Source organism: Daphnia pulex, chromosome 8 (genome assembly GCF_021134715.1).
Source record: "Daphnia pulex isolate KAP4 chromosome 8, ASM2113471v1".
Lineage (NCBI taxonomy): Eukaryota > Metazoa > Arthropoda > Branchiopoda > Diplostraca > Daphniidae > Daphnia > Daphnia pulex.
This window is the reverse complement of record NC_060024.1, coordinates 6270804-6297493: the sequence shown is the minus strand read 5'-3', so window position 1 is coordinate 6297493 and position 26690 is coordinate 6270804. Positions and strand designations below refer to the sequence as shown.

At 41.1% G+C, this 26690-nt stretch overlaps 5 protein-coding genes across 25 annotated transcripts; 3 read left to right on the top strand and 2 right to left on the bottom strand.

Moving 5' to 3' along the window:
- Positions 1-56: 56 nt before the first annotated feature.
- On the bottom strand, positions 57-2151 carry LOC124200581. Its single transcript, XM_046596851.1, has 9 exons — positions 2002-2151; positions 1767-1870; positions 1593-1686; positions 1347-1512; positions 1225-1230; positions 694-911; positions 473-616; positions 268-416; positions 57-186 (listed from the first exon to the last, which is right to left on the bottom strand). Exons 1-9 carry the CDS (start codon positions 2149-2151, stop codon positions 57-59), a joined length of 1161 nt encoding a protein of 386 aa, XP_046452807.1.
- Positions 2152-5988: 3837 nt separating this feature from the next.
- LOC124200679 (JNK-interacting protein 3-like) lies at positions 5989-14461 on the top strand. Of its 14 annotated transcripts, none has more exons than XM_046596967.1 (25): positions 5989-6416; positions 6492-6650; positions 6718-6838; positions 6905-7124; positions 7191-7420; positions 7486-7591; positions 7657-7739; positions 7816-7851; positions 8243-8299; positions 8519-8594; positions 8678-8734; positions 8790-9045; positions 9130-9218; positions 9296-9999; positions 10073-10174; positions 10232-10477; positions 10702-10743; positions 10844-10963; positions 11028-11166; positions 11228-11447; positions 11515-11686; positions 11753-12011; positions 12085-12200; positions 12263-12394; positions 13268-14461. In XM_046596967.1, the coding sequence occupies exons 1-25, from the start codon at positions 6285-6287 to the stop codon at positions 13345-13347; spliced, it is 3954 nt and encodes a 1317-aa protein (XP_046452923.1). In that variant the 5' UTR covers positions 5989-6284; the 3' UTR covers positions 13348-14461. The 14 variants fall into 14 exon arrangements, with proteins under 14 accessions (XP_046452923.1, XP_046452921.1, XP_046452920.1 ...); XM_046596965.1 differs by having other exon boundaries at positions 12579-14461; XM_046596964.1 differs by having other exon boundaries at positions 9296-10008; positions 12579-14461.
- Positions 14373-15226, bottom strand: LOC124200684 (superoxide dismutase [Cu-Zn]-like). The gene is made up of 2 exons (XM_046596987.1): positions 15122-15226; positions 14373-15028 (listed from the first exon to the last, which is right to left on the bottom strand). The coding sequence occupies exon 2, from the start codon at positions 15025-15027 to the stop codon at positions 14497-14499; it is 531 nt and encodes a 176-aa protein (XP_046452943.1). The 5' UTR covers position 15028; positions 15122-15226; the 3' UTR covers positions 14373-14496.
- A 324-nt stretch (positions 15227-15550) lies between these two features.
- On the top strand, positions 15551-18001 carry LOC124200683 (PRKC apoptosis WT1 regulator protein-like). Of its 7 annotated transcripts, none has more exons than XM_046596980.1 (9): positions 16203-16513; positions 16597-16662; positions 16777-16911; positions 16977-17058; positions 17116-17212; positions 17278-17376; positions 17466-17506; positions 17576-17738; positions 17817-18001. In XM_046596980.1, exons 1-9 carry the CDS (start codon positions 16504-16506, stop codon positions 17967-17969), a joined length of 846 nt encoding a protein of 281 aa, XP_046452936.1. In that variant the 5' UTR covers positions 16203-16503; the 3' UTR covers positions 17970-18001. The 7 variants fall into 7 exon arrangements, with proteins under 7 accessions (XP_046452941.1, XP_046452936.1, XP_046452937.1 ...); XM_046596981.1 differs by having other exon boundaries at positions 16204-16513; positions 17820-18001; XM_046596985.1 differs by lacking the exons at positions 16203-16513; positions 16597-16662 and adding an exon at positions 15551-15569.
- A 3279-nt stretch (positions 18002-21280) lies between these two features.
- On the top strand, positions 21281-24115 carry LOC124200681 (DNA (cytosine-5)-methyltransferase 3B-like). Of its 2 annotated transcripts, none has more exons than XM_046596978.1 (12): positions 21281-21565; positions 21628-21759; positions 21838-21956; positions 22050-22097; positions 22184-22251; positions 22318-22456; positions 22523-22625; positions 22686-22922; positions 22982-23126; positions 23200-23259; positions 23324-23681; positions 23742-24115. In XM_046596978.1, exons 1-12 carry the CDS (start codon positions 21550-21552, stop codon positions 23934-23936), a joined length of 1620 nt encoding a protein of 539 aa, XP_046452934.1. In that variant the 5' UTR covers positions 21281-21549; the 3' UTR covers positions 23937-24115. The 2 variants fall into 2 exon arrangements, with proteins under 2 accessions (XP_046452934.1, XP_046452935.1); XM_046596979.1 differs by having other exon boundaries at positions 21426-21565; positions 23324-23677; positions 23742-23876.
- Positions 24116-26690: the final 2575 nt, after the last annotated feature.

Sequence of the window (26690 nt, the reverse complement as noted above, 5' to 3'; positions counted from 1 at the left end):
AAAAAAGCAATTGTCGCCAGTCCAAGTCCGACGCCCAAAATAAGAAATGCGCCGAATTAATCGTCCATTCCGATAGGCTTCTTTTTGGCAGTTTCCGGTCGTTTTTTGGTGAAACACTTGGGCGCCTGCTGGATGTTAATTTTCATCCAATACGGAGGAAGTCCCATCTCCCAAGCTTTCATCTGACTAAAAAACCGACAAAACACAGATTCATTTTTCAAACAGAAATGCGATTTTACAGTAAGATTGTAGTAAGGTATAACGTACGCCAAATAAAATTCTGAAGTGAATTTGCTGTTTTTCTGCAGGAGCAAAGAAAAGAATGCGGAACTGGTTATTGGGTCGGTTGTTTTGAAACGACAATGTCCCTCCTTCTTGAAACTATTGGCAACAAAATCGTCGCAAAAAGTTTGAAACTAGAATCAGAGATAAGACACATTATATCATCGGTTTTTTTAAACTAAAGAATTACGTAAAAAATAAGGTAACTTGCAATAGGTAATGCGTAATGTCCAGTTTCTAAAAGAGTTTCTACTTGCAACATGTTTTTCAATAGGCGACTGGGATTGCGACGAACCTGGTCACCCAGTATCTTTAATGGACCGGATTTAGCGTCCTGGAAAACAAATTTAAATTGAACATTATAGAAACCGACTAAATAGAGAGATATTATTTTATCAGATATCTCAATACCATTATTTGTTGTCCCATGACGTTGTTATCAACCATCAGTATGCCAACATCTTCGCTGGCTGCTAAATCGTCTAACGTATTGATCGATGGCATCATTTTGGGCGCGGTCAGATAGGAAACGACTGTGCCGGAATAGCTGTTCACCAAGACCATGGCTGCCAATAACCATGCACCCATAAGAATTCGGAAACTTAACCGCGAACCCGGAACACTGCCTCCTATTCCATAAAAATGAGAAAAAGAAGTAAAAATTTGTAATTATGGAAAATTCTTTTAAATTTGTCAAATAAAAAATGAAGTTTTATTTTCTTCTTGCTCATGAAAGTATATATAGTTACGTATAGGAGATCAATTGCCTTGGTTCGTGATTATGTTGATGACGTATATCGCGTAAAAACTGGCAGTTTGCAAAATGGAATGTATCGATTCATTCGTTTTATTCGAGGATTTGTTTGAAAAGAATCGAGATTGGATTGTTGATAAGAGAGTCATCAAGCACACCACTACCAACATGGCAAACAAGATGCATACCCACACCTATAGTATGTAAAATAAAATTAAAATTTATCCAAGAAATATTTATTTGTTTTTATGCTTGGCATTTTGACTTGAAATAAAATTGAACGACATTTTTTAAATATTGAAAAGAATACGTTTATACTGGTTTTTGAAATGGTCGAGTGAAGGCAAGGAGCCGAGGCTCTTCTCCTCGTCGAGGCACCACAATGGCGTGAGGATCTGTCCATACGAAGTATGCGAAATCCACGGTTTTTTCCTCTGTGTGGTGGCAATCGCAGGGACAGCTAATCCATCAACTTCCTGGCATCGCACATTAAAATTTTAAATGAATTTTCATTCAAAACAAACGTTTTGCATTGTTATCTAAATTTGTTGTTCACCTTATTGGTAAGAAGTCTGAAAAGGATGACAAACTCGCTCACGTTGCCGTATTTAACTTCCAGCGTGTTGTTGGGTATGTAAAAATAAGTGTACCTAATGATCAATAACATCAATAATATACCTATCATCTTCAAAAAAATATAATTACGTCCAATAAACAATATAAAACCTACTTAAAATTGAGTTTCTTTGAAAGCCAGTCGATAAGTAATGTGCTGATTCCTGTGTGAGTGTAGTTTCCACCGGGTTCCTTGGTCAACACGTTTGAAGGCGGAGCCTTTATTTGTGTTGAATTAATATTAGTATTTTTTTTGAAATATTTGGCCGATTGAAAAATCATATATAAGGCTATAGTTTATCGGAATGCAATTGTATATAAGAATATTTAGAAAAACATCTTTCATTTACGTGAGCGACTGCGAATTTGAGATGTGCACCGTTCAGTTGGCCAAAGTTCTTGTTAGTGATCAAACTCGGAGAAGAATCAGCAGTGGCAGCTAAGCCCAGATAACAGTTTACTACAATGACGAATGCTAGGCGAGAAATAAGTTTCGACATCTTCGCTTGAAAATAAATTACAAAATAATTTTAAAATGTTTAACAATCATTTTCTGCTGCAGTTGCAATTTACCTTAATATACGTTCGCTTGTGGTTATTAATGCGCCAGCAGGATAAAGCTTTAGTTTTAGTACATGCAAATCAGAGAGAGGTGTGTAGAGTAGACTTCGTAACAACCGCACTGACTTAGACTTCGCAACTACATTTGACTTTTATTTTAAAATGAAACCCAATTGCGTCAGAAGAAAATTTTTTTTGGGTAGATCATCGACATCAGTGTCTTTTATTTCAGCTCAATTTGTGGTCAATTTTTAATGATGACACTTGCAGTCTACATTTAGAAATTCAAAGAGTGCTCCGCCCCCCCTCATGTTGGTATTTTCGTTCTATAGCATGTTACGACAGCAACAGAATAAGATTTTATTTCTAAAGTTAAATGCGTTAAATGTCATCGTTTCTCTGAAAAATGACAAAGTGGCCCGCAAAGCAATCACAAACGTCACTACTTCAAATGTTTAAATAACGAGCGCGTCTTTTCCAAAATAATATTCTCCCTCATATAGAAAGGAACCTGGTGGATTTTGTACGAACCGTTAATAATCCGCTGTGTGTAGACATCTGGCAGACACATTAAAATACAGCGTTATTATTTCCCGTTTGTATTCAAGTTTAAATTAGAGACGAATTACCAGATAAAAGAACATTAACAGCTTTTTTATGAACTATAATCATTTATTTATAATTATTATTGTGACTGAAGTAGTCTATCATGCAGTCGATGTCAAACATCACTGAAAATTTCCTCTGTCGTCTGAATGTTGGCAGAATTTTGACGACGACAACATTCAATAAAATCAGATTTCGTCGTTTCTTCAAAAAGTGACAACCCGGACATAAATATTTAATGAAAATTATAATAATAATTTAATAAAAATTTGAATAATGAGCGCACCTTTTCAAAACAAAAAAAAATTCCCGCACAAAAAAAAAACCTGGTGGGTTTTGTAAGAACCCGTTGCCGCCCGTTGCTTATATTTGCTATATCTGGACTCGGGTAGAACACAAAAATACAGCGCAATAGTATTTCCCGTCTAAATAAATTCACACTCAAATTGAGACAATCACAGAATAAAAGAACATTAACTGCTTTTTCGTCAAGCACTGTTAAAACTTGATTTGGCACTTATGAGGAGATTAATAAATGTGTTTGGTGCAGTTGACGGGAAGCGAAAACATCAGTCACAATCGCTTTGTCAAAAGATACATAATGCACTATGATTCCTATCAACTGTATGATTCTTCTAGGTCAAAGGGGAAATGACGAGTTGATTGATTCATTCGAAATGATTGAAGTCTGCGTCACCAATTGTTACGACTTTGGCAGACCATACACTACTGATCCCCTGACTAACCTAGTTAGGAAATATCATGCAAAGCTAATAAAAGTTGCGACATAACTTGTACTGAAAAAGAACGTTTAAACACGTATAGTGTTAAATAAAATAAAATGATTCACTAAATAAATAATTGATTGAAATACAGTGCCGTTTTGAATTTTTAGGAGGAATAGAAGATCCGATTTCATTTTTCCTGGATCGATGATTTTGATACTATACGTACATAGTTTTAGTGCGTTTCCAAAGTGAAGCCATACAGAAACATTAGCCAATTGTTTTTAGCAGGCCTATATTTAGAATGAAACGAACTAATAACGCAAAAAACCGTACGCTGTACTGGAATACTCTGTTGCAGAATACGGCGAAACCTGATAGGCCATAATCTCAGCGAGTCCTTACAACGAAAAGTAGGTCGTAAATCAATAACTGACTGGTTAATACCATTATTATTGATTGAACTTTATGGGTAAAAATGTCAACAAAAGTATTAACTTGCACTTATTCGATTAAATTTTCAATCAAATATAGAAAACGTTGACGTCAGACGACCGAGACCCCTTGCCAACCCTGTTCTATACCATCCAAGTCTATATAAAGCTCCCTCGTATACACCTCCCTCTACTGCAACTCTATTGAAAATGAACAATAAAGCGAATTTCAAGCAAACGCCTTCCATTGATGATGACGGGACAGAAGTGGAAGTGAGCAAATTGGCAATTGGATTGTTTGTCCTGCTGGTCTATGTCGCCCTGGTGACCATTTCGGGCGGAACGGTTTATGCAGTTTACGGCTGGCGCACTAATAATCATTCCGGATCTAATGGAAACGTCATCGCAGCTGTCAAGGAAATGGCCCAAATCGCATCTAACCAGCTCGACGCTCTTGCTGGTAAAACTTCTTGTCCGACTTTGGTGGCAGCATCTTGCCCAGTCGTCACATGCAAACCAAGACCTTGCATTCCATCATCGACGCCTCCTTGTTTCACGACACCAGCTCCTCCGAGGGAACCCTGTCCGGAAGCCATGCCCTGTCCTAGTGGAACATGCCGGCCAGCTCCACCTTGCCCAACTCGTCGACCACCGCCGCCCATCGAAATGTTTCTCAACGGCATACGGGACACGAAAACAGTGTCGGAATGGCTCAACATGTACCCGCCGCTTTCGAAATCACGGCTGATTGTCGTCACGACTTTATTGGACGAATCGATCGAGCCGTGGGCGTTGGCGGGATTCGTCCACAGGTGCAGCAGCTCCGCCGCCAATACGGCCCACAACACCACCTGCAGTTTCTGCCAGGATCGCTACCAATACGTCCAGTGCGTCATGTCCAACCATTTGATCCTGGAGCCGCAAACGGAAGCGGCCGACGACCAGTTTTACTTCCGGCAAGGTCGAGAGTTTTTCCAGATGAGGGGCTGGCTGCCGGAAATCGTTTACCATTACTGGAATCCACGGGAGTTGGACAACATCTTTGACAAAATCGAAAGGGCCATCCGCTTGTTCACGGTCAAGACGGACGTTGCCGGAAAATCCTGCCAAGTTTGCACCGACTTTAACCGACACGTTTACGACAAGTGTTTCGCTACTGCTGGATTGATGTACTCGCCTACCTTCGGTCAGACTTAATCGAATCTAATTCACTAAATGTTACATGATGACATGTCGTTTTCAATAATACAAGAAATGTGTAAGACAATCCGACTAATGCGATCCCGTCTATTTTTATTACGTGCTACATTAAGCATAGGGAGCTAATACCTCGTGTCTAGTATTACAGATCGAAAGCGATTGTATTTCAAATAAGAGCTCCTTATATGGACATTAGCTGAATGTTTCCCCCTTTTTCGACACGTTGGGGGATTATTTCGGCCGGTTGGTTGACGGATAGAGCGATGTGTATAGTAACGTCCAGCAGAGCATATGATATAGGGTGGGTGGGGGCAGTGTTTCTTTACATACACACCGAGACACATTTGTTATCCTCTGCTGGTTATTATTCCTTCACACGTCGTCACTTTCTAATCTGCGGGTTTTCTGGGCAACTAAAAAGTGGAACAACTAAAACGCCAAAACGTCAATGCAGAAAGCAAACAAAAAAATTAGCAAATTTGTTGTCCAATCAAAGAACACTTAAAAGTGTAGAAAATTTGGCGAAATAAAAATTTTAAAAACAAACATTTCATGAAACTTTTAACTTTAGCGCGTTTCTATCCCCGGAAGGATTGAAGATTTTGTATGGATTCATTTTCTTTGAATCACTACATAAAATTGATAAGAACTATTTCACGTAATTGATAAGGAACTTTAAGAAAAGTGCTTTTCTACAATCTAGTCCCAAATACTTATACTACAGTTCCGCATGGAAGGGTTTTCGTTGTAGTTGCTTAGCTTTCCGCGTTTGGGTATCCACATTTTAGAAACCCTACACGCCCTTCGGACTCAGCTGACGAAGCAGCAGAAGACGCACAAGTCCATGAAAAAAAGACTTTTTCTCTTCTGTATGTGTTGGTAGCGACGAGTCATAATGTCAATGAACGCTTAAAAGTTTCTCCGTGTGTTGTTGAGGATTTCTGCGCTGCTTTCACTTCTCTGTGTTGCTAATGTGCGTGTTTGATAGGATTCGAGCTATTGCGAGATGAGTTGAGAGTATTCACTCTTTCCTCAATTGTGTGTGTGTGTATTTTTTTCCATCGCATAACCCCATTGCATAATCACGATAGAACGTGAACTAAAAAAATGGAGGGCGAGACTCTTTACGGCTCGGAAGACTCGCAAAGCGTCATGTCTGAAAGAGTTCAGACTTTGGCCAGAAACATTTACCAGGAGTTTCAGCGTATGATTCAAAAGTACGACGAGGATGTAGTCAAGGTGAGCAATTAAAAGACGACATCATTCAACTTCCTCCTTCTTGCTGTTGACCTTAATGCTGTGTTTACCTTTCAGGATCTTATGCCCAACATTGTCAACATGCTGGAATGTCTGGACCTGGCCTACACAGCTAATCAAGAACATGAAGTGGAGCTAGAACTTCTTAGGGAAGATAATGAACAGTTGGTGACACAGTATGAGAGAGAAAAGCAGTTACGCAGGACTACAGACTCTGTTAGTTGCCCTTCTTCTTTATTGTTATAATTTTAAAAACTGGATTTTGAATGTCTTTTTTCTACAGAAACTTTTGGAGTTGGAGGATGTGACTGAAGAAGAAAACAAAGGCTTGCAAGCCAAAGTAGAGAGTCTTGAATCTATCGTTAGGATGTTGGAACTCAAAGCAAAGAACGCCACTGATCATGGTAATTATTCAATTAAACTAAAACCATGTTTGATCCAGACACCTTTTTCAATTTTATTTTCCACAGTGTTTCGCCTGGAGGAGAAGGAAAATGAAATGAGGAAAGAATTTACAAAAGTTCATGACAGATACACAGAATTGTTGAAAGTCCACATGGATCATGTGGAAAGAACGAGAGGTTTGTTGGGAACTGATCGTCTAGAAGGCGCTGGACTATCGTCCAGACAATCGGGAATGCAATCGTGGAATCTGAACGTCAATCTGACACCTCCTCATCAAATAATCAGGTATGAAATGTCATACTATTTACTAAAATTGGCAAATTGATGATTTTTATTTTTTCATTTAAAAAGATCTACAGGGCCATTGTCTTTTGGTTTCATCTCACTGGAAAATGCCGTCCTGACTCCTGGCAATTCAAAATTCTTTTCCAATCCAGTGGCTGATTTGGCCAGCAGCATCAATACAACGCCATCCTCGCTTTCTCAACCCAACGCTCTTCAAACCGAAATGGACATGCACTCGGAATTGGAAATGTCTGGCGACGTCTCTGGATTCGAACAGAACGGAACAATGGATCAGAGTATAATTTCGTGTCAATCAAATTGTCATTCAACACGTTTATGACATTCATTTCCTTGGTTCCAGGAGATGTTTGGTCCTCGTCATCGGAGAAGAAGAATTCGAACGTGCTCAAGAAATTTGACGAAGCCATTTCTAGTCCTCACCACGAGGGCAAAAGTCTGAAACGAAAGTACGAGCCTGTTGCGTGCTAAATGTCGATTAATTCGAAATGATTTACTAATTTCCTTCCTACAGGGAGGAGCGATCGAGTAACACGCTCTATCAAGAGCTTAGTTTTCAAGAGTCGTCAATCCTGGAAGATTCTAGTGAAATTACGGGTATTTATACAAAGAATTGTCAAGCCGCTTATTATCTTATCTCTGCTCTTTCATGGCGTGTTTCCTGTTTCCGCAGGTAACTGGGTTCATCCGGGCGAGTTTGCTTCGTCAGGTATTTTTGTTTCTTCTTTTTCTTTAGATATACACTTATACGTACACACACATTTTCCCACCCCCTTTCTTCGGTCGCTGGTTTTTTTTTCTCACGGTGACTGTCTGCGGGTGTGGAAATGAAAAGAAAGAAAACTCGAATTCATTTTGTTTCCAGACATCTGCCCGTTATTTCTTTTGCTGCCCTTTGTTGTTTTTGGGTGTGAATTATTAGCGTCTATTATTATTTACGTATTTTGATTGGTTGCACACACGCCAAAACATTTCTCTTTCTTTCTTTTTTTATCTTTGATTATTTGCTCATCTTGAAATCTCTTCTCACTCTGGGCTGAATGGAAAAACAAAACCCTCACACACATTTCTTAAAACAAAATTGTACACACAAATTAAAGATTCCGAGCCGGAATTGGAAGATCACGTTGAGGATGTGGATGTGAGGAGGAAGAAAGGTAAAAAGAGTCGCTATTTTTGTCCTTCTTTCTCTCTCGTATTTTTTTATTTTTGCACGCCATTTCCCGTCCGTTCACTTTCCTCCATCCTTGACCATTTCCGCTGGTTTTAGTGTGTCCCATTTTTTGGCTTTGTTCCATTCATTTTTTTTATCGTGTCCAGCTTCAAGTATCGGTTTTCCTCTTATTTTTCTAATTGAATGTTTTGTGCAATTTTAGTCACGGATAATTTTTATGGCATGGGCAAAGAAGTGGAGAACCTCATTTCAGAGAACAACGAGCTTTTGGCAACCAAGTGAGATATTCATTTATTCTATTCAAAATCAGAATTTTAAATGTTTTTATTTTTCAACTAATTGCCATTTTGTAATATTCTAGGAACGCGCTCAATATTGTTAAAGATGATCTGATAGCCAAAGTGGACGAACTCTCGAGGTAATTCCCATGGAATAATACCAACAAGAATTTTTATTAAATTAAAAATTTCTAGCGAGCAAGAAATCCTTCGCGATGAAATCCGATCGCTGCATTCGATGCGGACCCGTTTGAGATTGCGGACGGACGAGCTGGAAGCCGAGGTGAAGGCTCTCCGGGAGGAAATTGAAAACGCTCGCAAAGCGGCCAAATCGGAAGAAGAAGAGGATGTGCCACTGTCGCAACGGAAGCGTTTCACCCGCGTCGAAATGGCCCGTGTACTTATGGAGCGTAACCAGTACAAGGAACGCTGGATGGAGCTCCAGGAAGCGGTAACCTCTAAAAAATTTTTTATTAAATCATTGGTGGAAAAAAAATTGTTAAAAGTTTCCTTTTTCTTTTGTTGCGGTTTTCAGGTTCGCTGGACCGAGATGTTGCGCGCCCAGAAAGCCGCAGGACAACAGGAAGAGACGGACAAGCGTCAAAAACAGTCGGTCTGGAAATTGTAGGTTCCTATTACTATTTTTTGAAATAAAAGACTTATTTTCATTCATTGCAACATTTTTTACCCTCCTAATTCAGTTTCAGCAACTTGTTCAACGCCGGCAACGAACGTGAGCTCGGCCAGCACCCAACAACTCTACTAAGGCAATCTCAAACTGTTCCGTCGCTTCAGTTTCACGCCCAAAGCGGCAAAGTTGGTCCCGGTTCGCCAGTTCGTTTTGGCAGCGATCCAGCCCGACCACCCAGGCGCAAGGATAACGTGTTGAACAGTGACCGGCCGGATGCTCCGGGAGTTAGGGCTCACGTCCGCCGTCAAGACGGGCGCCTTCAAGCCTACGGTTGGTCTTTACCATCACGTCAACCCGTGCCCCCTGCTATCGGATCGGCTCCAATGGCTTCCGGAACACCTCCGGCGACACCTCCCAAAGGAGTGTCCATCGCATCGACCACCGTCGGCGTTCCTGTGCCCGTCTACTGTCGTCCTTTGGAGGATCAAGAGCCGGGAATGAAGATTTGGTGCGCTGCTGGCATTGATTTAACCGGCGGCCAGACCAAAGACGGTGGCTCGATGGTCGGCTCCAGCGTCTTTTACAACCCGCTTCCGGGTGATTCCGGCCCAACAGCGTTGCATATTGGCGATGAAATTTCAGACGATGCCAACAAATCGGACGCCATTCAAACGCTGGCGGCCGAACTGGCCGAGAGCCAATGGGAACGTGAAGATGCCGAAATGTGGGAGAGGCGCTTGTCCAGTTTGGTCTGGATCATCAATTCGGCCACTGGTGAATCTTGTAAATCAATTCAGGCGGTTAATTCATTCCCAACTCAAAAATCATTGATTTCTTTTGTTGATAGGTAAATCTCGAGTCAACGTCATTGATTCCAATCGGCCCGGTGACGTCATCCTGACTTTCGACATTCACGCCGCCAACGTTCTCTGCATCGCCACCGTTGCCGGTATTATTTTAATGATCAATTACTTGGAATATTAATGAAGTAAATAAAATCCTGCAGGAGTGAAAGACAACGACTTTGGGCCTCCGAAGGAAACGGTGCCACCGACGTCGTCGACGGACGCCAAAGGAGCAGACGACGACGATGACGACAACAACATCATTGGCGACGAAGAACCGACTTCGATGCGCAGCGACGGCGATGGATCATCATCGAAAGGTGACGCCATTATTGGTAGTATCCGTTTCGTCAGCTGTAGCGTGGCCGGCTCCGACCCGCTTGATAACCCCAAGGAAAATGACGAAGGTAAAATCCATATTTTGATGTAGTAGTACACACAATCTCGGTTATCGTTGACATTCATTTGCCGCTTTGGTGCATTTTATACGTTTGCGTTCACTGGTCCGTGACGATTTCATCATATCGTGTGCGTGACGTTTCCGTTTTGTTTAACTTTTTTATTTCGTGCTTCTATTTTTTTTTATTCCCCCCTCATTTGTTTATTTTTCCGTGGGCGTGTCCCGACCCAGTCTTTCAACCCACTTTGTCTAAGCGGATGGTTTCTGTCGAAGGTATACACACATTTACCGTGAATTTGTGTTTCTTTTACCCTCTGGGTGGGAGATTTGTTTGTCCTTTTTTAATGTAATCCGCTCACTTTTAATTCAATAGGAGAGGCCGCCATTTCGGAACCGGAGCAACCCGCTTCCCGGAACCGAACGTTCCGCAACACGTGGAATATTCCACCTTGGAGTGACGTGATTAAAGATGGACTTTCTGAATCTAGTGAAAGTAAACTCGATTCGAAAATTTAAAAAAATTTGAATTTATTAATTCAATATGTTTTGAATCGCAGATTTCGGTCCGGTTTCAACGGCGTTGGCCACCGTCTGGATGGGATGCCAATGCGGCCGTCTGTACATCCATTCAGCCGTTCTCCACTGGAAGAAACCGCTGCGTGTCATCAAATTACCCGATGCCGTCCTGGCCATCATGTCAGTTTTAAATTTGTTTTATCTATTTCGTTTTAATTCTCTTTTTATTTAAAAAAATTAGACATGTTCGTGGAAGAGTTTTGGCCGCGCTGGCCAACGGTCAAGTGGCCATCTTTGCCCGCTCGGCAACCGATGGAGAGTGGGACTTGTCGGCCTATTGGCTTTTAGAATTGGCCCCACCCACAGTGGCCGTTCGATGCCTGACGAGAGTCCACTCGACTGTCTGGGCTGCCTTCCGCAACAAGATTGCCGTCATCGATCCTGAATCTCTTCGAGTCGAAGTAAATGTCACGTCCATCCCAACTTGGGAATTTTATTTTTATTTGTTTGATTATTATTTTTTTGTAGACTTGTTTCGAAGCTCATCCACGCAAGGAAAGTCAAATTCGGCAGCTGTGCTGGGCTGGTGATGGAGTCTGGATTTCAATCCGGCTGGATTCTTCTATCCGACTCTTCCATGCCCACGATTTCCGTCACCTGCAGGACGTTGATGTCGAACCCTACGTCTCCAAAATGCTCGGTAGATTGGATCAAATTCAACTCATTTTAAGAAATAAATTGACAATTAAAATCTAAAAAAAAACAGGAACAGGAAAGTTGGGCTTTTCTTTCGTCCGCATCACGTCGATGATGATTAGCCTGCAGCGGTTGTGGATGGGCACCGGCAACGGAGTCATCATCTCCGTTCCGCTTTCGGAGAGTTCCGGCGCCAGCGGCAAGCCGGTCGTCATCAAAGACATTTTGTCTTCGCTCAATCACAACCAGTCGGCAGCCATCAACGCTCCAGCCTCAATGGGCGGGGAAGAGCCAACATCTCAGCCTCCTTCCAGTGCTTCCGTCTACAGGTATGTGACCCTCCAATATTCCGGATATTTAAATTTTCAAAAAATTTCATTGGATGGCAAACATATTTTGCAGTGACCCGAGGGATCGAGTGGTGGCCGGTAGTTTCATTCCTTACTGCTCCATGGCCCAAGCGCAGCTTTCGTTCCACGGCCATAAAGATGCCGTCAAGTTCTTTGTAGCTGTTCCAGGTACAATAACCAAAAACACTTAAATTCTGAAAATGTTCATTTTTAATTTTTTAATTTCCCAGGACAAGGTGGAGCCTCAGCCGCGTCTTGCGAAGTTGCCCAGCCGTCCGAACAGGGGTCCACCATGTCGGCACCGAGTCCTACATCGATGCTCGTTTTATCCGGCGGAGAAGGTTACGTCGACTTCCGTCAAGGTAACCAATTTCATTTTCATTTAAATTTGCAATTATCCAAAACTAGAGCCTGGGGAATTCTTTCATACACAATTTCTTGACGGGTTGGGAGTCATTTTCATTCAAAAGTAAAAAAAAAACAAAACAATAGAGAAAAAGCACAAAAATCCAATTGCGGTCGTATGATTTTTGGTGTTGCGCGCAGAGCCGGACGACTTACAGGAAACGGCGAGCCATTTGATTGTGTGGCAAGTCGCACTGCCCATCCAACTACCCGCTACCAGCCGACCCTCTCGCGAGTCCGACTGCTAAAAACTAAAAAATCCATAAACTTAGAAAATTGAAAAAGAAAACAAACAAAAGATTTGGTTCCATATTTGAACTCAATGGTCGACTGGCGTGTACTCAAAACTGTCATCCCCCAAAGTCAAATAATTGATATTCCAAAATTTAGCTTTAAATATATTATTCCCTTTTCTTTATATTTAAAAAAGAAAACAAAAATGAATTGGGTGATTTTTGCTTTTTAAATGTCATTTTGGCCAACTTTTCATTCCGGTGAGGAGCTTTTTTTTTTGTCCGTTGTCATGTCCTTAACTGTCGGGTTGGGTTTTAGTGGAATGTGCCCAATATTTCCTCCATGTGCAAAAGTTTTACACGTTGTTGTATTTATGATTTTTATGTTTTTTTTTTCTTTTTGTTCTGTTTTTTATTGTTTTTTCGTTTTTTTTATTGTGACATTCGGACTACTGGCGCGGGTTGGTGTTTTGGTTGGTGTCTTGTTTTGCTGGTGTCATGATGTGATGATGTGGTGGTTCGCGCGCAAAAATGACGTACGTATTGAACGACGTGTTCAACCAAAAAAATTTCAAACACAAAAAAAAAAATGAATAGGTCAAGACGATGATGAGGATTACCGCGGACTGTCTCACGGTGAAACGAGCCACATCATCGTCTGGCAAGTGCATTGTTGAGTCAAAAGATTTAGAGAGTGCCCCTTTTCTTTCCTCTTTTCTCTCTCTTTCGCTTATTTCCTTCTTTCTATTTTGACCCTTAATCATAATAATTGAGTGACTCTTATATATACATGTAATAGGCTAATCAAATACTGTACTATTTTCTCCCTCATTAATCTGGTCCTTCTTCATTTCTTGTTCCTATATTTACAATGATGAGAAAAAAAAAAATAACAATAATGATACCAAAAATTAATTCTAAAACAAAACAAAAAAAAAATACAAAATGAAATGGATACATCACCTTTTCTTCTCACCCATTCCACACGCCCCGCCCCAACTAACACGGAACATTTTTAGCAATGGTCAGAAAGAAAAACATACGTACACAACATTTGTCCGCTTCTTTTATCGCTAATTTCTTTTCCCGTGTCAAATCCTTTTCCCGCACATCCTGTTGTGAACGCGCTTTGTATGACTCGAAACAATCGCTAATTTTCACTCTTTTAACACTTTCTCCCTCCAGCGAAAAAAATCTAATTGAGACGAGGCTTTTTTTTAACAAGAAAAGAGAAAACTAGTTTCACTTTATAAACAAACTTTTCCCTTTTTGTTAGTTTTTATTGAAGCTGTTACGTAACAGTGTGGCTTCGTGTGTTTGTGTGTATGTACGTGCGTGTGTGATGATAATTAATTTTTAACTTTCCCCCCCGAAATGTAAAACCTTCTTTAACCTTAAAATTTTTTTTTTGGGATGAGCAGATAAGAAACTAAACTCGTATATAAAAAGCTATCGAATACAATTGAATCGATTGGAGGCTATACGCGAAAATTTGAACATTTTTCATGCCGGAATTCTTAACTGCATTTCATTCTTTTACCGAAATTAATCGAAAACACCGTGACGCATAGTTAACGATCTGTTATCCATCTGTCAAATCGTAACGTTGAACTCGGTACGAACCTGTGAGTAAACACAAAAACGAAAAGAGCGTGACAACTACTCTAGCGCCAACGGCGATTGAAACTAGAAACTCGGTAAACAGGATCCGATCACGCGATTTATTTGACTCATTCAGGCGATTTTGAAAAATAAGATTTAAAAACCGTAATAAAAACATTTTGAAAAATTTAAAAAAATGAATGGAGAAAACACAGAAAATGAAATTACGGAACGATGGCGATAATTCCGCAAGCGAGTCGAGCGCCAGCGTTGCCCGTCTTGGTGCTGCCTTCATTTTCTACGCGGCCGAGATCGTCTTCAGCTGCGTGAACGACAAAAGCCCGTCCGAGGATCGACTCGGGCCCGCTCAGCGAAACGACAGTGTCGACCAGATTGATGAGCGCAACTCCTTTGGCGTCAGCGACGATGTTGCCCAAATCGCCGGCGTGACGCTGATCGGCGTTGTCGTGCGGCGCACCGTGAAGGGCCTTGCGGGGGTTGTAGTGCGGGCCGGTAGAGTCGCATCCGTTGGTGAAGACGTCGCCAAACTGGTGGACGTGGAAGCCGTGATTGCCGGGAGTCAATCCCGTCACCCGGCCGATGATTCGGACTCCGCCAGCGGCCGCTGATTCCGTCAAATTCAGTGAACCGCTAACAGGTGACTTTCCGGCCAGAAAGACGCGGGCATTTAGTTCCTGCGCCCAGCACGAGGATGTCATCAAGACCAACAAAGCAATCGAAGCGAAGAATTTCATTCTATTCAAATAAAAATGACACAATTTTAATTAAAGTTACGAGATCGGGCCATCGGGGAGGAAAGAAAATGGGGTGTTTTGATGGATGTTTTACCTTGTTGACGAATTGGGCACAGGAGAAAGACTGACGGGAGAATGGAGGACCTGCCCTTTATATATAGTCACTAGGGGTACAGGTACACACTTTCCCGCTCTCGATTCCAACTGGTTACGTAGGATTTCTTTCATTCGTTTTTTTAAAATACATAACGACTTCTTAAAAGTGAGTTTTCCCTATTTGTATCGGTCGTTTCCATTGGTCGGTAGCTCTATAGTCTTTCCCCGCCGTTTGTTTTTCATGACCTGTTTACGAGCGAAAAAAGGAAAAGGTTTTTTTGTTTCACCTTGGTTATAATGACCCCTGGAGAATCTCGTACATCGTCCTTAATTTTTATTTTTCATTTTTCCCAAGTCTTTTTTTGGAAAGTTGATGGTTTTGTCGGAACCATCGAAATGAAGCAGAAGCCGCAGGCCAGGTGAGGAGAAATGTAAATAATCGCCAGGTATAACACACATCCATGTATATCTCGTATATTATCAAATTGTTGTGCGCATCTTATTTTATTATTGCGGTTTTTCGATCTGCTGGTGACTACATATGTTATAATTTAGTTTTCTGTGTGCTACCCATAGTCGGTATTATTTAGAAAGAGAGTTTGATGATCTCTTTTTTCGGTTCTAGAATGTGGGTGGGGCCTGGGCTCTTGATTCATTTCCATATGTGTAAAAGGCGCTTTTTTTTCCCCATCTGAAATGCGTCAGAACTGTCAGATTATGCGATCGTGCGCACGACACTGCCAACCTGAATTCGCCGGGAAATACCTGGCCTGTGGAAGTTGATGTTATTCTGGCTACATGTTCATGTTTTGAATCTCCATCACGACATATGGAAAAGAGTAGAGACACAAAAAAACAGGCTTATGGCGACTTGTATTAATCAAATCGATCGCATGCAGACCAAATTTCATCAACTCCATAAAAGCAAAGTGGATTTGAAATTGAAACTTTTATTTTGATTGAGTTGCAGAAACTAGGCTAATTAGCTCGAAATTTCAATCAAAATAATAAATAAGGTAGCTAAGCATTTTTGAAATGAAAGAAAGTCGGTGAATAACCTTGACGCCATCTATGAATCATAGTAGAAAGTTGCAAGGAAAGACTCAACATTTCTGACAGTTGGCCCTGAAAAGTCTCGCCTTTGTTGACAGTTTCATCGAGCACACACACGCACAGTTCCTCAACACACTCGTCATCATACGTCTACAGCCGCAGTTTTCTTTTTTTAATTTTCTATCTATTCCAGTGATTTGAGTTTTTTTTCTCTCTCTCTCTCGATTAAAACCATCGTTCTGTCATGGTTGACACGTGCAGCTTCTAATCGTCGAGCTCACTGAAAGAGCCAGGAATTGGGTTTCCTTACACGAATGTGTTGATTGAATGGTGGGAGGTATTATAACGATCGTCTGATACGTCCAACGCTCTCTTATACATCGTTCTAAATTTATCCTCGTCGTAAAATACTGGTAATAGTTTGTGATATCATCGCCCCGCGTCTGTGTGCCGCAGACATCTACCAGCAGTTGGCATCTATCTATAGTCAGTTTGGACTTGTTTTTTTTTTTCTTCTCCCCCCTGCCCACTCATTAATCCCCTGGTTCTAGTTTTGTTTTTTCAACAACTCCCCTCCTCCCAAACTCACCACGTTGGAAGGTTTTGCAAAAAAGAAAATGGCATCTAGTTCAGTGAGTCAGGAGGATGTGGAGAAGGATTTCCAGCTGCTGAGCAGACGCAGCAAGATCCGAACAGCAAGGGCCAGAAATCCCCTGTCATTTTCACAGAGGCCAGGTAAGTTTATTCTTTCCTTGATGTCTTGTTTTAAGTACGACTTAATGTATGCATTTGCATTGCAGATGAGATGGAGGCTGAAGACAGAGAAGAAAGTCCCAAACCAGTTGGCAAGACCAAGGAACGCAGAGCAGTCAGAACAGAAAGGTGAGTCCCAGACAGCCAAATTAATTTTATTACCATCACTCATCGGTCTTCATTTAGGCAAAACTTTGTCAACAAAGGCAAACTTCAGAGGGATCGACGTAAGCTGCGAGAAAAAAGGCGCAGCACGGGTGTAGTTCATTTGCAGTCGACAGAGGTATGCATCATTCTGTAACTATTTCAACAATGTCTTTTGTTCCTACCAGTTTGTTTCATTCACAGTCAACTGGCGGCAGTACGGGAGAGGATGATGGTGAGCAATCCCCGTCCTGGGATGAGACCAAGAAAAACACAGTCATTAATGAAGGCAGCAGTATGGATGTAAGCAAACATCCGTTTTCCCAATAAATCACTGTGCAGCAGGCTGAGTATCTTTTCACAGGCCATTAATCCGTTACTTGTATTTTCAGGGTAAAGGTGATCCGAAAAGTGGTGGGCGCAACTACATTGGGTATGTAATAACATTTCATAACTCAATCCCTTGATGGATGGTAAACAGATATATGTTGAAACGTTTTAGACCATCGGATTTGGAAGCGGATGATGAGGATACGCAGGACGGCGATTCGTTAAATCACTTGAAACTCGACATTAATCTGACGGAGTTGAACATCAAAGAGGACTCGCAGCTGTCGACGTCGCACGACAGTACGCCAGAGTCCCCGCCGATCGATTTGGCTGAGGTAATAACAGGATTATACAGCACTTGAACCCATTTGTCATTACATTTTGTTATTATTGACTTCGTTGTTGAATCCCAGCAGGCGTTGCAAAGAGCCAAGCAAGAGATGAAGCAACTCAACTCTCAGCTGGGCGAGGCCCGGCGAGAGATCTCTCTGCTCAAAGCTGAACGGGATTTCCTGCGGGAGCAGAATCTCGGCTTGCGGAATCAAGCCCTGGCCAACAAGAAATAATAAGGACGTGTGAAGAAAAAAGCAAAAAGAAACTAAACTTGTTTGCTGCAATGTGACTCCTTTATTTTGGGCTTTCTTCATTTCTCCCTCCCGACCTCCACCCCAATCATGCAAGTACTTGTCGCATATTACCAGGTGGTTGTTATTATTCAAGTTTTTCATTTGAAAACAAAAAAATTTGCTTTACTAAAAACTCGAAGGCAGCTCCTTTTATTTGGGGTTTTTCGCCTCGAATACGCGGAAACCTCAACACTTACGTCCTTTTTTGTCGCTATTTGTTTGTTTTTTTCTACTTCTCCTTTTCGTGAATTTGTTTTACCTTCGCCTTCAGCAATATGACCCCATCCTCCTCATCAAACTATATTCCTCTTCGCGATTTGATTTTGGCTTTGTTTCTTGTCGTGCCCCAATCCAACAATCCTTTTTCATGTGATGAAAATGAAGTTTGAATATTTATTGTTAATCTTGCTGATTGATACAATTAGAAAACAATAAAATAATGTATCGAAGGTATGTTGAATATAATTGACACGTACAAGGGATTAGCCTTCAATAGGGCAATATACTGATTGTATTGAATATACCGTCTCTTGTTGTTCAGAGGGTCTCTTCGTGCCGTCTCGATACAGCGAGGGCCAGATGCCCTTATGGCTCGAATACAATATGACCTGATTACGATAATAGTAATGTCAAACACTACTTGAGGACATTAGCATACACATAGATAAAGAATTGAACTCACGTCTGGAATAATAACCAAGATGAGAAAGTATGAGGGAGAGTATAACGAGACGAATGTCTTCCAACAGAAGACGGGGAGAGAGAGAAAGAGAAATATAGGAAACGTTTCTTGATGTGAGACACACAGTAAAGATGCAGGGTCGATGACGACGCTAGAGACGAACAGATGACGTTTGTGTCGTCAAGGGGAGATGGGAGAACAAAAGACGATCGGGATGCGTAGGTATGGTTTTGGTGTTTGAATTCTAACACTTCCCCTCAAACCAAAAACATGGGGCGATACTTCCCCTCAATCCGATACAGCAGCATGACATTAAAAACAATAATGATTAAACAAAAAATGTCGTGATCTGTATGTTCTGTTGATGTCGTTCTAATCTTGTGATACTGGAACTACGCCGATGCGAGAGGATTTGGGTGTGGAGCTTAGGTTGGACGATGTCCTCTTCATTTTCCCCATGGCGCAATCACGACAGCTCTCTGCTGGGAGCTGCGCGCCGGTTGGGAGGTCGAGGCCGACTACTGCGTCGCTGTGTGCCATTTTAATAATGGTCTGGTAGTTTAGATGAGTGAGACGTTGGTGCCACTCTTGAATGGAATTAGGAGATGATTTCGGGAGAGCTGATAGTGATGCGACGACTGGGTCTGGGCTGGCATATCTGGTACTCGAATTAGAAGTATTGAGTCGGTATAAGGTTTCGCCGACGCGTTCGCCAGTAAATAGCAGGTTTCCATCTCGAACGACGTTTACGTGAGATTTGGAAAAACGAATCTCCCCACCTTTGGCTGTGATAGATCCAACGGACACTAAATTTATTCCAAGGCTGGGAGCGTACAGGGCGTCGAGAAGAGTAATGGTTTGATGAGCTCCTTCCGCCAACGATGTGATGATGATGTTTCCTGTCCCGAGGATCTCGACACGACTTTGTCCGATTCCACTTATCCATTTTAGTCCCGGTTGGATGGGTTGAAAATTAGTGAATAGTAAGCGTTGATGGGACATGTGCTGGGTGGCGCCGGAGTCCAGATAAAAATCGCTGTACGGTAAAGCGCGAGGTGATAAACATGCTGAGTGAGCGACGAGACCGACGTTCGGGCCGGTGAGATCTAGTTGAACGAAATTTGCGGTCAGGTCTCTGTTCTCGTATAAAGCTGAATTGGCTCGAGTATTTGCTCGCGTGGCTTCATCTTCCTTCTTGAAACGACATTCTTTTTCCCAATGGCCGTAAATGTCGCAGTAGTTGCAATTACCATTTCTCCTCGGGTTTCCTTGATTCGACGACTCGAAGCGAACGTTTCGCCCACCAGATCCTCTCCTTCCTCCTTGTGGTGGGTAGGGTCTCGAATTGGTATTTGAAGAGCTTCGTTGAGAAGGGCCGGGAGCCGAAGATTGCGGTGAGTTTGGTTGTCCGCTCCAGAATGCTTGATTATCTGAACTGCTGCTGCCGTTTACACGTCGTCGTTTGTTTCTCTCTTCTTCGTTGCACAGCCTTGTCGTCAAATTTGCCAAAGTTCTGTCAGCGGCTGAAGTGCTTTCCCAGGCGGTGAAAAAACCGACAAAGGCGTCTGGCAGGGATGTAAGAATCTTGTTGCAGATGCTTCCCTCGTCTGTTGGGCACCCTGCATCTGTCAGTTCCTTTGAAAGAAGTTTTATTCTTTCTACGTGAGTTCTTACACCTTGCTCAGCGTTGAAGGTAAGATTCAAAAATTGCTGTTGGATATCATGCCTTCTCTCAATAGAGTTTCGCTGGTATTGGTTTGTGACTGAGGTCCATATAGCGTTGGAAGTTTCGCAGGTCAGCAAGGAACTTTGCTGTTCTTCGAGGCATGTATTAAAGAGATAATGGATGGCCAAGTTATCATCCTTTATCCATGCGTCTATCTGAACTTGATTGGTGACTTCTCCAGCTACTCTGTTCACTGCTGGTTTTGGCCTTGTTCCTTCTACAATGGGAACGAGATCATGTTCTCGTAGTCTGATGAACAGACTATACTTCCATATGTTGAAGTTGTTGCCGTTAAACTTTACAGTTTGAATGCTTCCTTCTCTTGAGGGTATTGTGTCCATCTTGTTGTGTTATGCTATGCAGCACGTTAGGGTAACTGGGCCCATAACCTGTTGAATATAATTGACACGTACAAGGGATTAGCCTTCAATAGGGCAATATACTGATTGTATTGAATATACCGTCTCTTGTTGTTCAGAGGGTCTCTTCGTGCCGTCTCGATACAGCGAGGGCCAGATGCCCTTATGGCTCGAATACAATATGACCTGATTACGATAATAGTAATGTCAAACACTACTTGAGGACATTAGCATACACATAGATAAAGAATTGAACTCACGTCTGGAATAATAACCAAGATGAGAAAGTATGAGGGAGAGTATAACGAGACGAATGTCTTCCAACAGAAGACGGGGAGAGAGAGAAAGAGAAATATAGGAAACGTTTCTTGATGTGAGACACACAGTAAAGATGCAGGGTCGATGACGACGCTAGAGACGAACAGATGACGTTTGTGTCGTCAAGGGGAGATGGGAGAACAAAAGACGATCGGGATGCGTAGGTATGGTTTTGGTGTTTGAATTCTAACAAGGTACAACAAGGAATTCTTAGCGTCTTAATGCTGCAGAGATCTGATTTAATTTTTTTTCAAAAAAGAAATTCCAAATTATTCAAAGCGACACTAGCGTCAGCTAGCGCCCAGTGGGTTAAATTTATCGCCATTTGAATTTTGATGTAGTGTCATGGCGAACATTCTTAGTCTGTGAGCACGTTGTTTTTGTTTTATTTCCCTAGACGAAGTTGAGAACTTGAGATTATTTTCGACCATTAATATGAATTCTGATTCAGGTAAACTAATTAATTTTTTCATAGATTGAAGCTAGATATGATATCCCTTATTTTCATCTCAGACGATTATTCTGACAGCGACGCTACTTATTTTAGTGGTTCGGACGACGATGATGCTGATGGAGATTTCGGAGTGGAAGCTGATGGTGTTCTGCTGGAAAAGTGGATTCCACCTCTTTTCTATCTTGCCAAAGGTTGAATAGTTCATACTGGGTTTCCCCATGACAAATGAACTTATAAACTTGTCATTAAATCGAGTGGTCTTTTTCAAGGTCATCTACAAACCATCCAAAATGATGTAAACAAATTGGAAAATGTTTGTTTGGCTTGTTGGGAAAAAGGAACCTGTCCCCATCCTTTTTTTGTAGGTGCTTTGTGTCAACAGTGCAAAGTGAGTTTGATCTTTTCATCAGCTTAATTGTAAATACTTCTCTAGTCAAAAAGTAATTTTATTTCTGCTTTCGTGGTAAACTTTATTTTACAGGAAAGATTACTACGCACAATGTTTTCCAAAACCGTTGATGGTTTTCATGTAAGATCAATTGACATATTATGTTAATTATGCCCACTTTAAACTTAACTATCCTCTGACGTATTACAATTCCTATGTCAAAACAGCTCTATTGCACCATTTGTGGATCAAAATCAAATGTCTGTGTGAGTTGCTCAAATGATAAATGCTACAGGTATTACTCAATAGTACATACTAATTGGATTTTTTTAAATGTCCCAATTTTCTTAAACCTTGTTAGAAAGTATTGTGTGAATTGCTTAAATATCTGGACTGACCACAGTGATAAGCTGATTAAGAACTCTGATAAATGGTTTTGTTTTCTTTGCCTTCCTGAACCAAATCAGATATTGAAAGCTCATCACAATTGGGCACAGAAGGTTTGTTTTTAGATGTTTGTCATTCATAATGTCACCTTGTTGAATATTTTTCTTCTGAGTGCTCAGGTGTTGCACTTTCATGAACCTCTAGCTGTATATGCGTCACGAGCTCTGTACTGGAAAAGGCAACCCCTCCGTGTTCTGTCCCTCTTTGATGGAATTGGAACTGGTATATAATTAAAATCTAAATTTAAAATTAAGACGCGTTCATTTTTACATATGTCAAAAGGTTTGGTGGCATTGCGGAATCTAGGAATCGAGGTAGAAGTCTACTACGCATCTGAGGTTTTAACAGCTGCTGCCGCTGTCTCCAGAACTCGATTAGGCGGAGTGCTGCAGCATATTGGCAGCGTAGGGGAGGTAACACAACAGAGATTAGAAGAGATATCGCCCATTCATTTACTCATCGGCGGATCGCCCTGCAATGATTTTAGTGCCATCAATCGCTTCCCTAAGGATTTTTACGGTACTTCTTTTTCTTAATTACTGTATTTTTCGTAGCAAAAATGTGTATGATTTTATTAGATCCAAGAGGTTATTCAATGCATTTCTTTGATTTTGTTCGAGTACTGAATCTGATGAGAAAGATTAACGGGCAATATCAACATCTCCTGTGGCTATTTGAAAATGTCGCGTCCATGCCCCAACACTATCGCGAGACAATATCCAGGTGTCAATGTTACAAAAATGAAGTGACTTGACCGTTTTATGTTATTGTTATTTTGTTATTTTAAACAATTTAGGCATTTGGATTGCCAGCCCGCCGTGATTGATGCCAAGAACTTTAGCCCACAACTGCGCAGGTGATTAACATTTTTTTTTTTGGAATTTGTGTTGGTGATTTTGAATTATTGTCTAATTGTGCAGGCGTCTCTTTTGGGGAAACATCCCAGGTCTGTTGACCGTTCACGAACAACAGTTGACACAGGATGGGGAATCGTTAAGTCTCGAAAAATCGCTTATGCCCAATTCTGGTCGACGAGCTGCCCAAGAAAAGATCCGCACTCTGACCACCAACACTAACTCGCTGCTGCAAGGCAGGACGGAGAATTGTAAGAGCAGTAGGGATTTGGCTTCACTCTTTCCTGTACGCTTCTCCTTCCAACAAGATGAGCTGAAGAGCATTGACGTCGAAAATGGTGTTGCCAAAAAACCAAACAAAGGAAAAATGGGTTATCGTAAAGGGAAAAATGTTGGTGAATCTCGATCGGACCATTTACAATCGGTATTTTCCTTTCTTTAAAGTCACTAATAATTTTCAATTCAGATTTTCGTTTTTTTTTAGGTAGGTGATGAAGATGACAACTTGCAAACTGACGTATTGTGGCTTCAGGAAATCGAACATGTCTTTGGACTACCTCGCCACTTTACCGATGTCGGGAACATGTCTCGCACTGATCGGCAGAAACTATTGGGGCACGCATGGTCCGTTCCTGTTATTGCATCTATTTTTTCTAACCTTAAGGGTTATACTGTGTAAACCACCTGTACAAAGTCTTTTTAGAAAAGACTAGTTTAAAGTTTATTTTATTGGCTTAGAACGTTTGCGTGTTTTACTGAAACAAAGAAATAATTTAGTGATGGCCTTTTTCTTGTCTGATCTTTTTTGTCAAACCACTTTCTTGTAGATCCGGAAAATATCATATCGTCTGAATTCAACATAATAACACAATCTTTATATTCTGATAGTATTAATTAGATTAATTGATAAGTGACGTTTCTACGGATTAAAAGAAATAACGTAAAATAAGTAGAATTGTTTATTATTGTCCCAACTCTTCAAAAACACGGAATACTAGAAGGCAAACTGATTTGACGAGTCTTTCGACATTTCGCATCGGCTTGTAATTTGCTCTGTAAGAATCGTTAATTTGTGAACGGGATTGTCTTTATACCTCTCAAAATTGGACCATTGTTTCGTGATACTGCGTCAATCCGCACTTGCCTTTTGTATTGTTTTATTCTGGCTCGTACTTTCCTTTGTCGGACATGTAAAAATAGTAATTAGTTTTATGCTGATAGAAAACGGAAAACGAAGTCAAATGTAATGATGACTAAAACGAATATCTACTCTCAGTTGGAGAGTGCCTATTAGTTAACACAGGACACATGTGTCACTGAGCTAACCAACTTGCACAATTATACCAACTGGAGCTTCGCGGGAGAGCCTCCCCCAGGACAGGTTGAAGATTATGCGTGAACATATTCCCAACCTGTATGTTGGATATGCCGGTCGGCAGGGTTCAGGTCCGTAGTCGAGCGTGTTAGGAGATATTCGTTTTTCAGTGGTGGGTTGGTCATCCTTCCTTCCTTCCTGAGTTATAATTTGCAATCCTATGCAAATTCATCCCATGACTGAATACACGTTACACTTGATGTGTTGTATATGTAGATCATAGCCTACGTAAGTTACGGCCTATCATCGTACGTTCGCCCCTGCAAGCAGAGAAAACATAGCCAGAAGGCATCCTGTCCCTCTCATAAAGCATTGATGTATGAGTAATGCTGTATGAGAGGGACAGGATGCCTTCTGGCTATGTTTAAGGATGCCTTCTGGCTAAGTCGAAGCTACGCTTTCCTGGCCCGGGACCTAAGATACCCATGACAGTTCATATTTTTAACAAGCAATCCACCACTCAAGCGCACCAAATCCATGGACTCCCCATTTTTTTCCCATTCCGCTATGAGATCTAAAAATCTGAAATAATTCAGGCATATCCAGTTTTTTACTCCGGATTCACCTGTTTTTGCAGAATTTAAATATTCCCTGCCGTTCGGGAGATATTTAATGTTAAAGTATGGTTTTTTTTTCAAATTTTAACAATTTTGGGGGGTCTTTGGTATCGCTTTTTGGGTAAATGCTTTTGGTAATTTTTTAAAAATATTTTTAAGGCCTTTTCCGGATTTAGATCTGGAAAGCCGCTCCGGGATTTCGGTCTACTTGAGTCGTGGATCGCTCGTTAAAAAAGAGAAAATTTCAATTCGCCTAAAATTTACAAATTTGTCGGGGTTAAAGTAATGGGGCATTGAGGGTACGATACTAATGAGACACGCTGTTATCGTCAGTACCGGGTGTTTTTTAGTTTTGCAGACTGCACGACGATTTCTCCAACCACTTGTGATTGAGCAACGTGATTTTTCCAACGTCGTGTAGGTTGTGAGTCAAGTGCCGGATCAGCCAATGGGCAACTGTGGGCAAATGCCCAGGGCCCGCGCAATCAAGGGCCCGCGAAGCCAAATTTACGAAAAAAATTGACCGCCAATTTTTATAAATATATAAAATTGTAATAAATTTGATGTCGGAAATATACACTCTCGTCCTTTTTGGGTGTACAAAGAGTGGACATACTTGGTGTTAAATGAAAGTGGGTACAAGCTTGTACACCCGGGTATACATAAGGTATTCATATTTCTTTTGTAGGGGAGAGCGGACCCATGTTGGACACTGTTCCAAGTTGGACAGTGTCCTAAAATATAGTAAAAATTGCTTTAAAATTCTAGATTTCACACGAATTGTTCTAGATGTGATGATGCTAGATCCTGTGTAGTTTAATTAATTTCCCGACAGTAGAACGGGAGTTATAGGAGGAAGAAAAAAACACGATAAATTATTGAAAAATTTTTCACCCGAATTATTGATCTTGCTCCAAGTTTGTTTGAGTAAAAAATTTTTTAAACACATCAGTGTGTAAAACTGTTTATCCTTTACAATTGTGTGTAAGAAAATTATTTTTAGGTGCTTTGGTGTACCTACAATTAATTAATTTGCGGGGGGCATGATTTTGAGGCAATTTTGGACAGTTCCAATGGGTAATATTGGACAATGGGTAATATATGGACTTCAGCGCCACCTACATTTTTTCCCATTCTCTCCCCATATAAAAGATGTAATTCTTTCCCTTTAAGAAAACTTTTTCAGTTTTAAAGATATAATTTCCAAAATTTGTTTGGGGTTAAACTACATTACCATCTACATTTCCTGATTTTTTCATAATTTTTTATTCATCCTATCTCTCTTTTAATACCCTGTCTAACATGGTACAGGCGTCTGTCCAATTTTACCCCGGCCTGGTAAAAAAACACGAAAAAATTCAAACCTCAATAACTTTTATACTTTTAAAGGTACGTAACTGAAAAAAATCATGGGTGTGCGGTAACTATTTAAGCGTGTTTTTGCAAAAAAAAATTCTCTTTCGCGTAAGGGGATTGGAGATATGGGGGAAAAACCGGAACT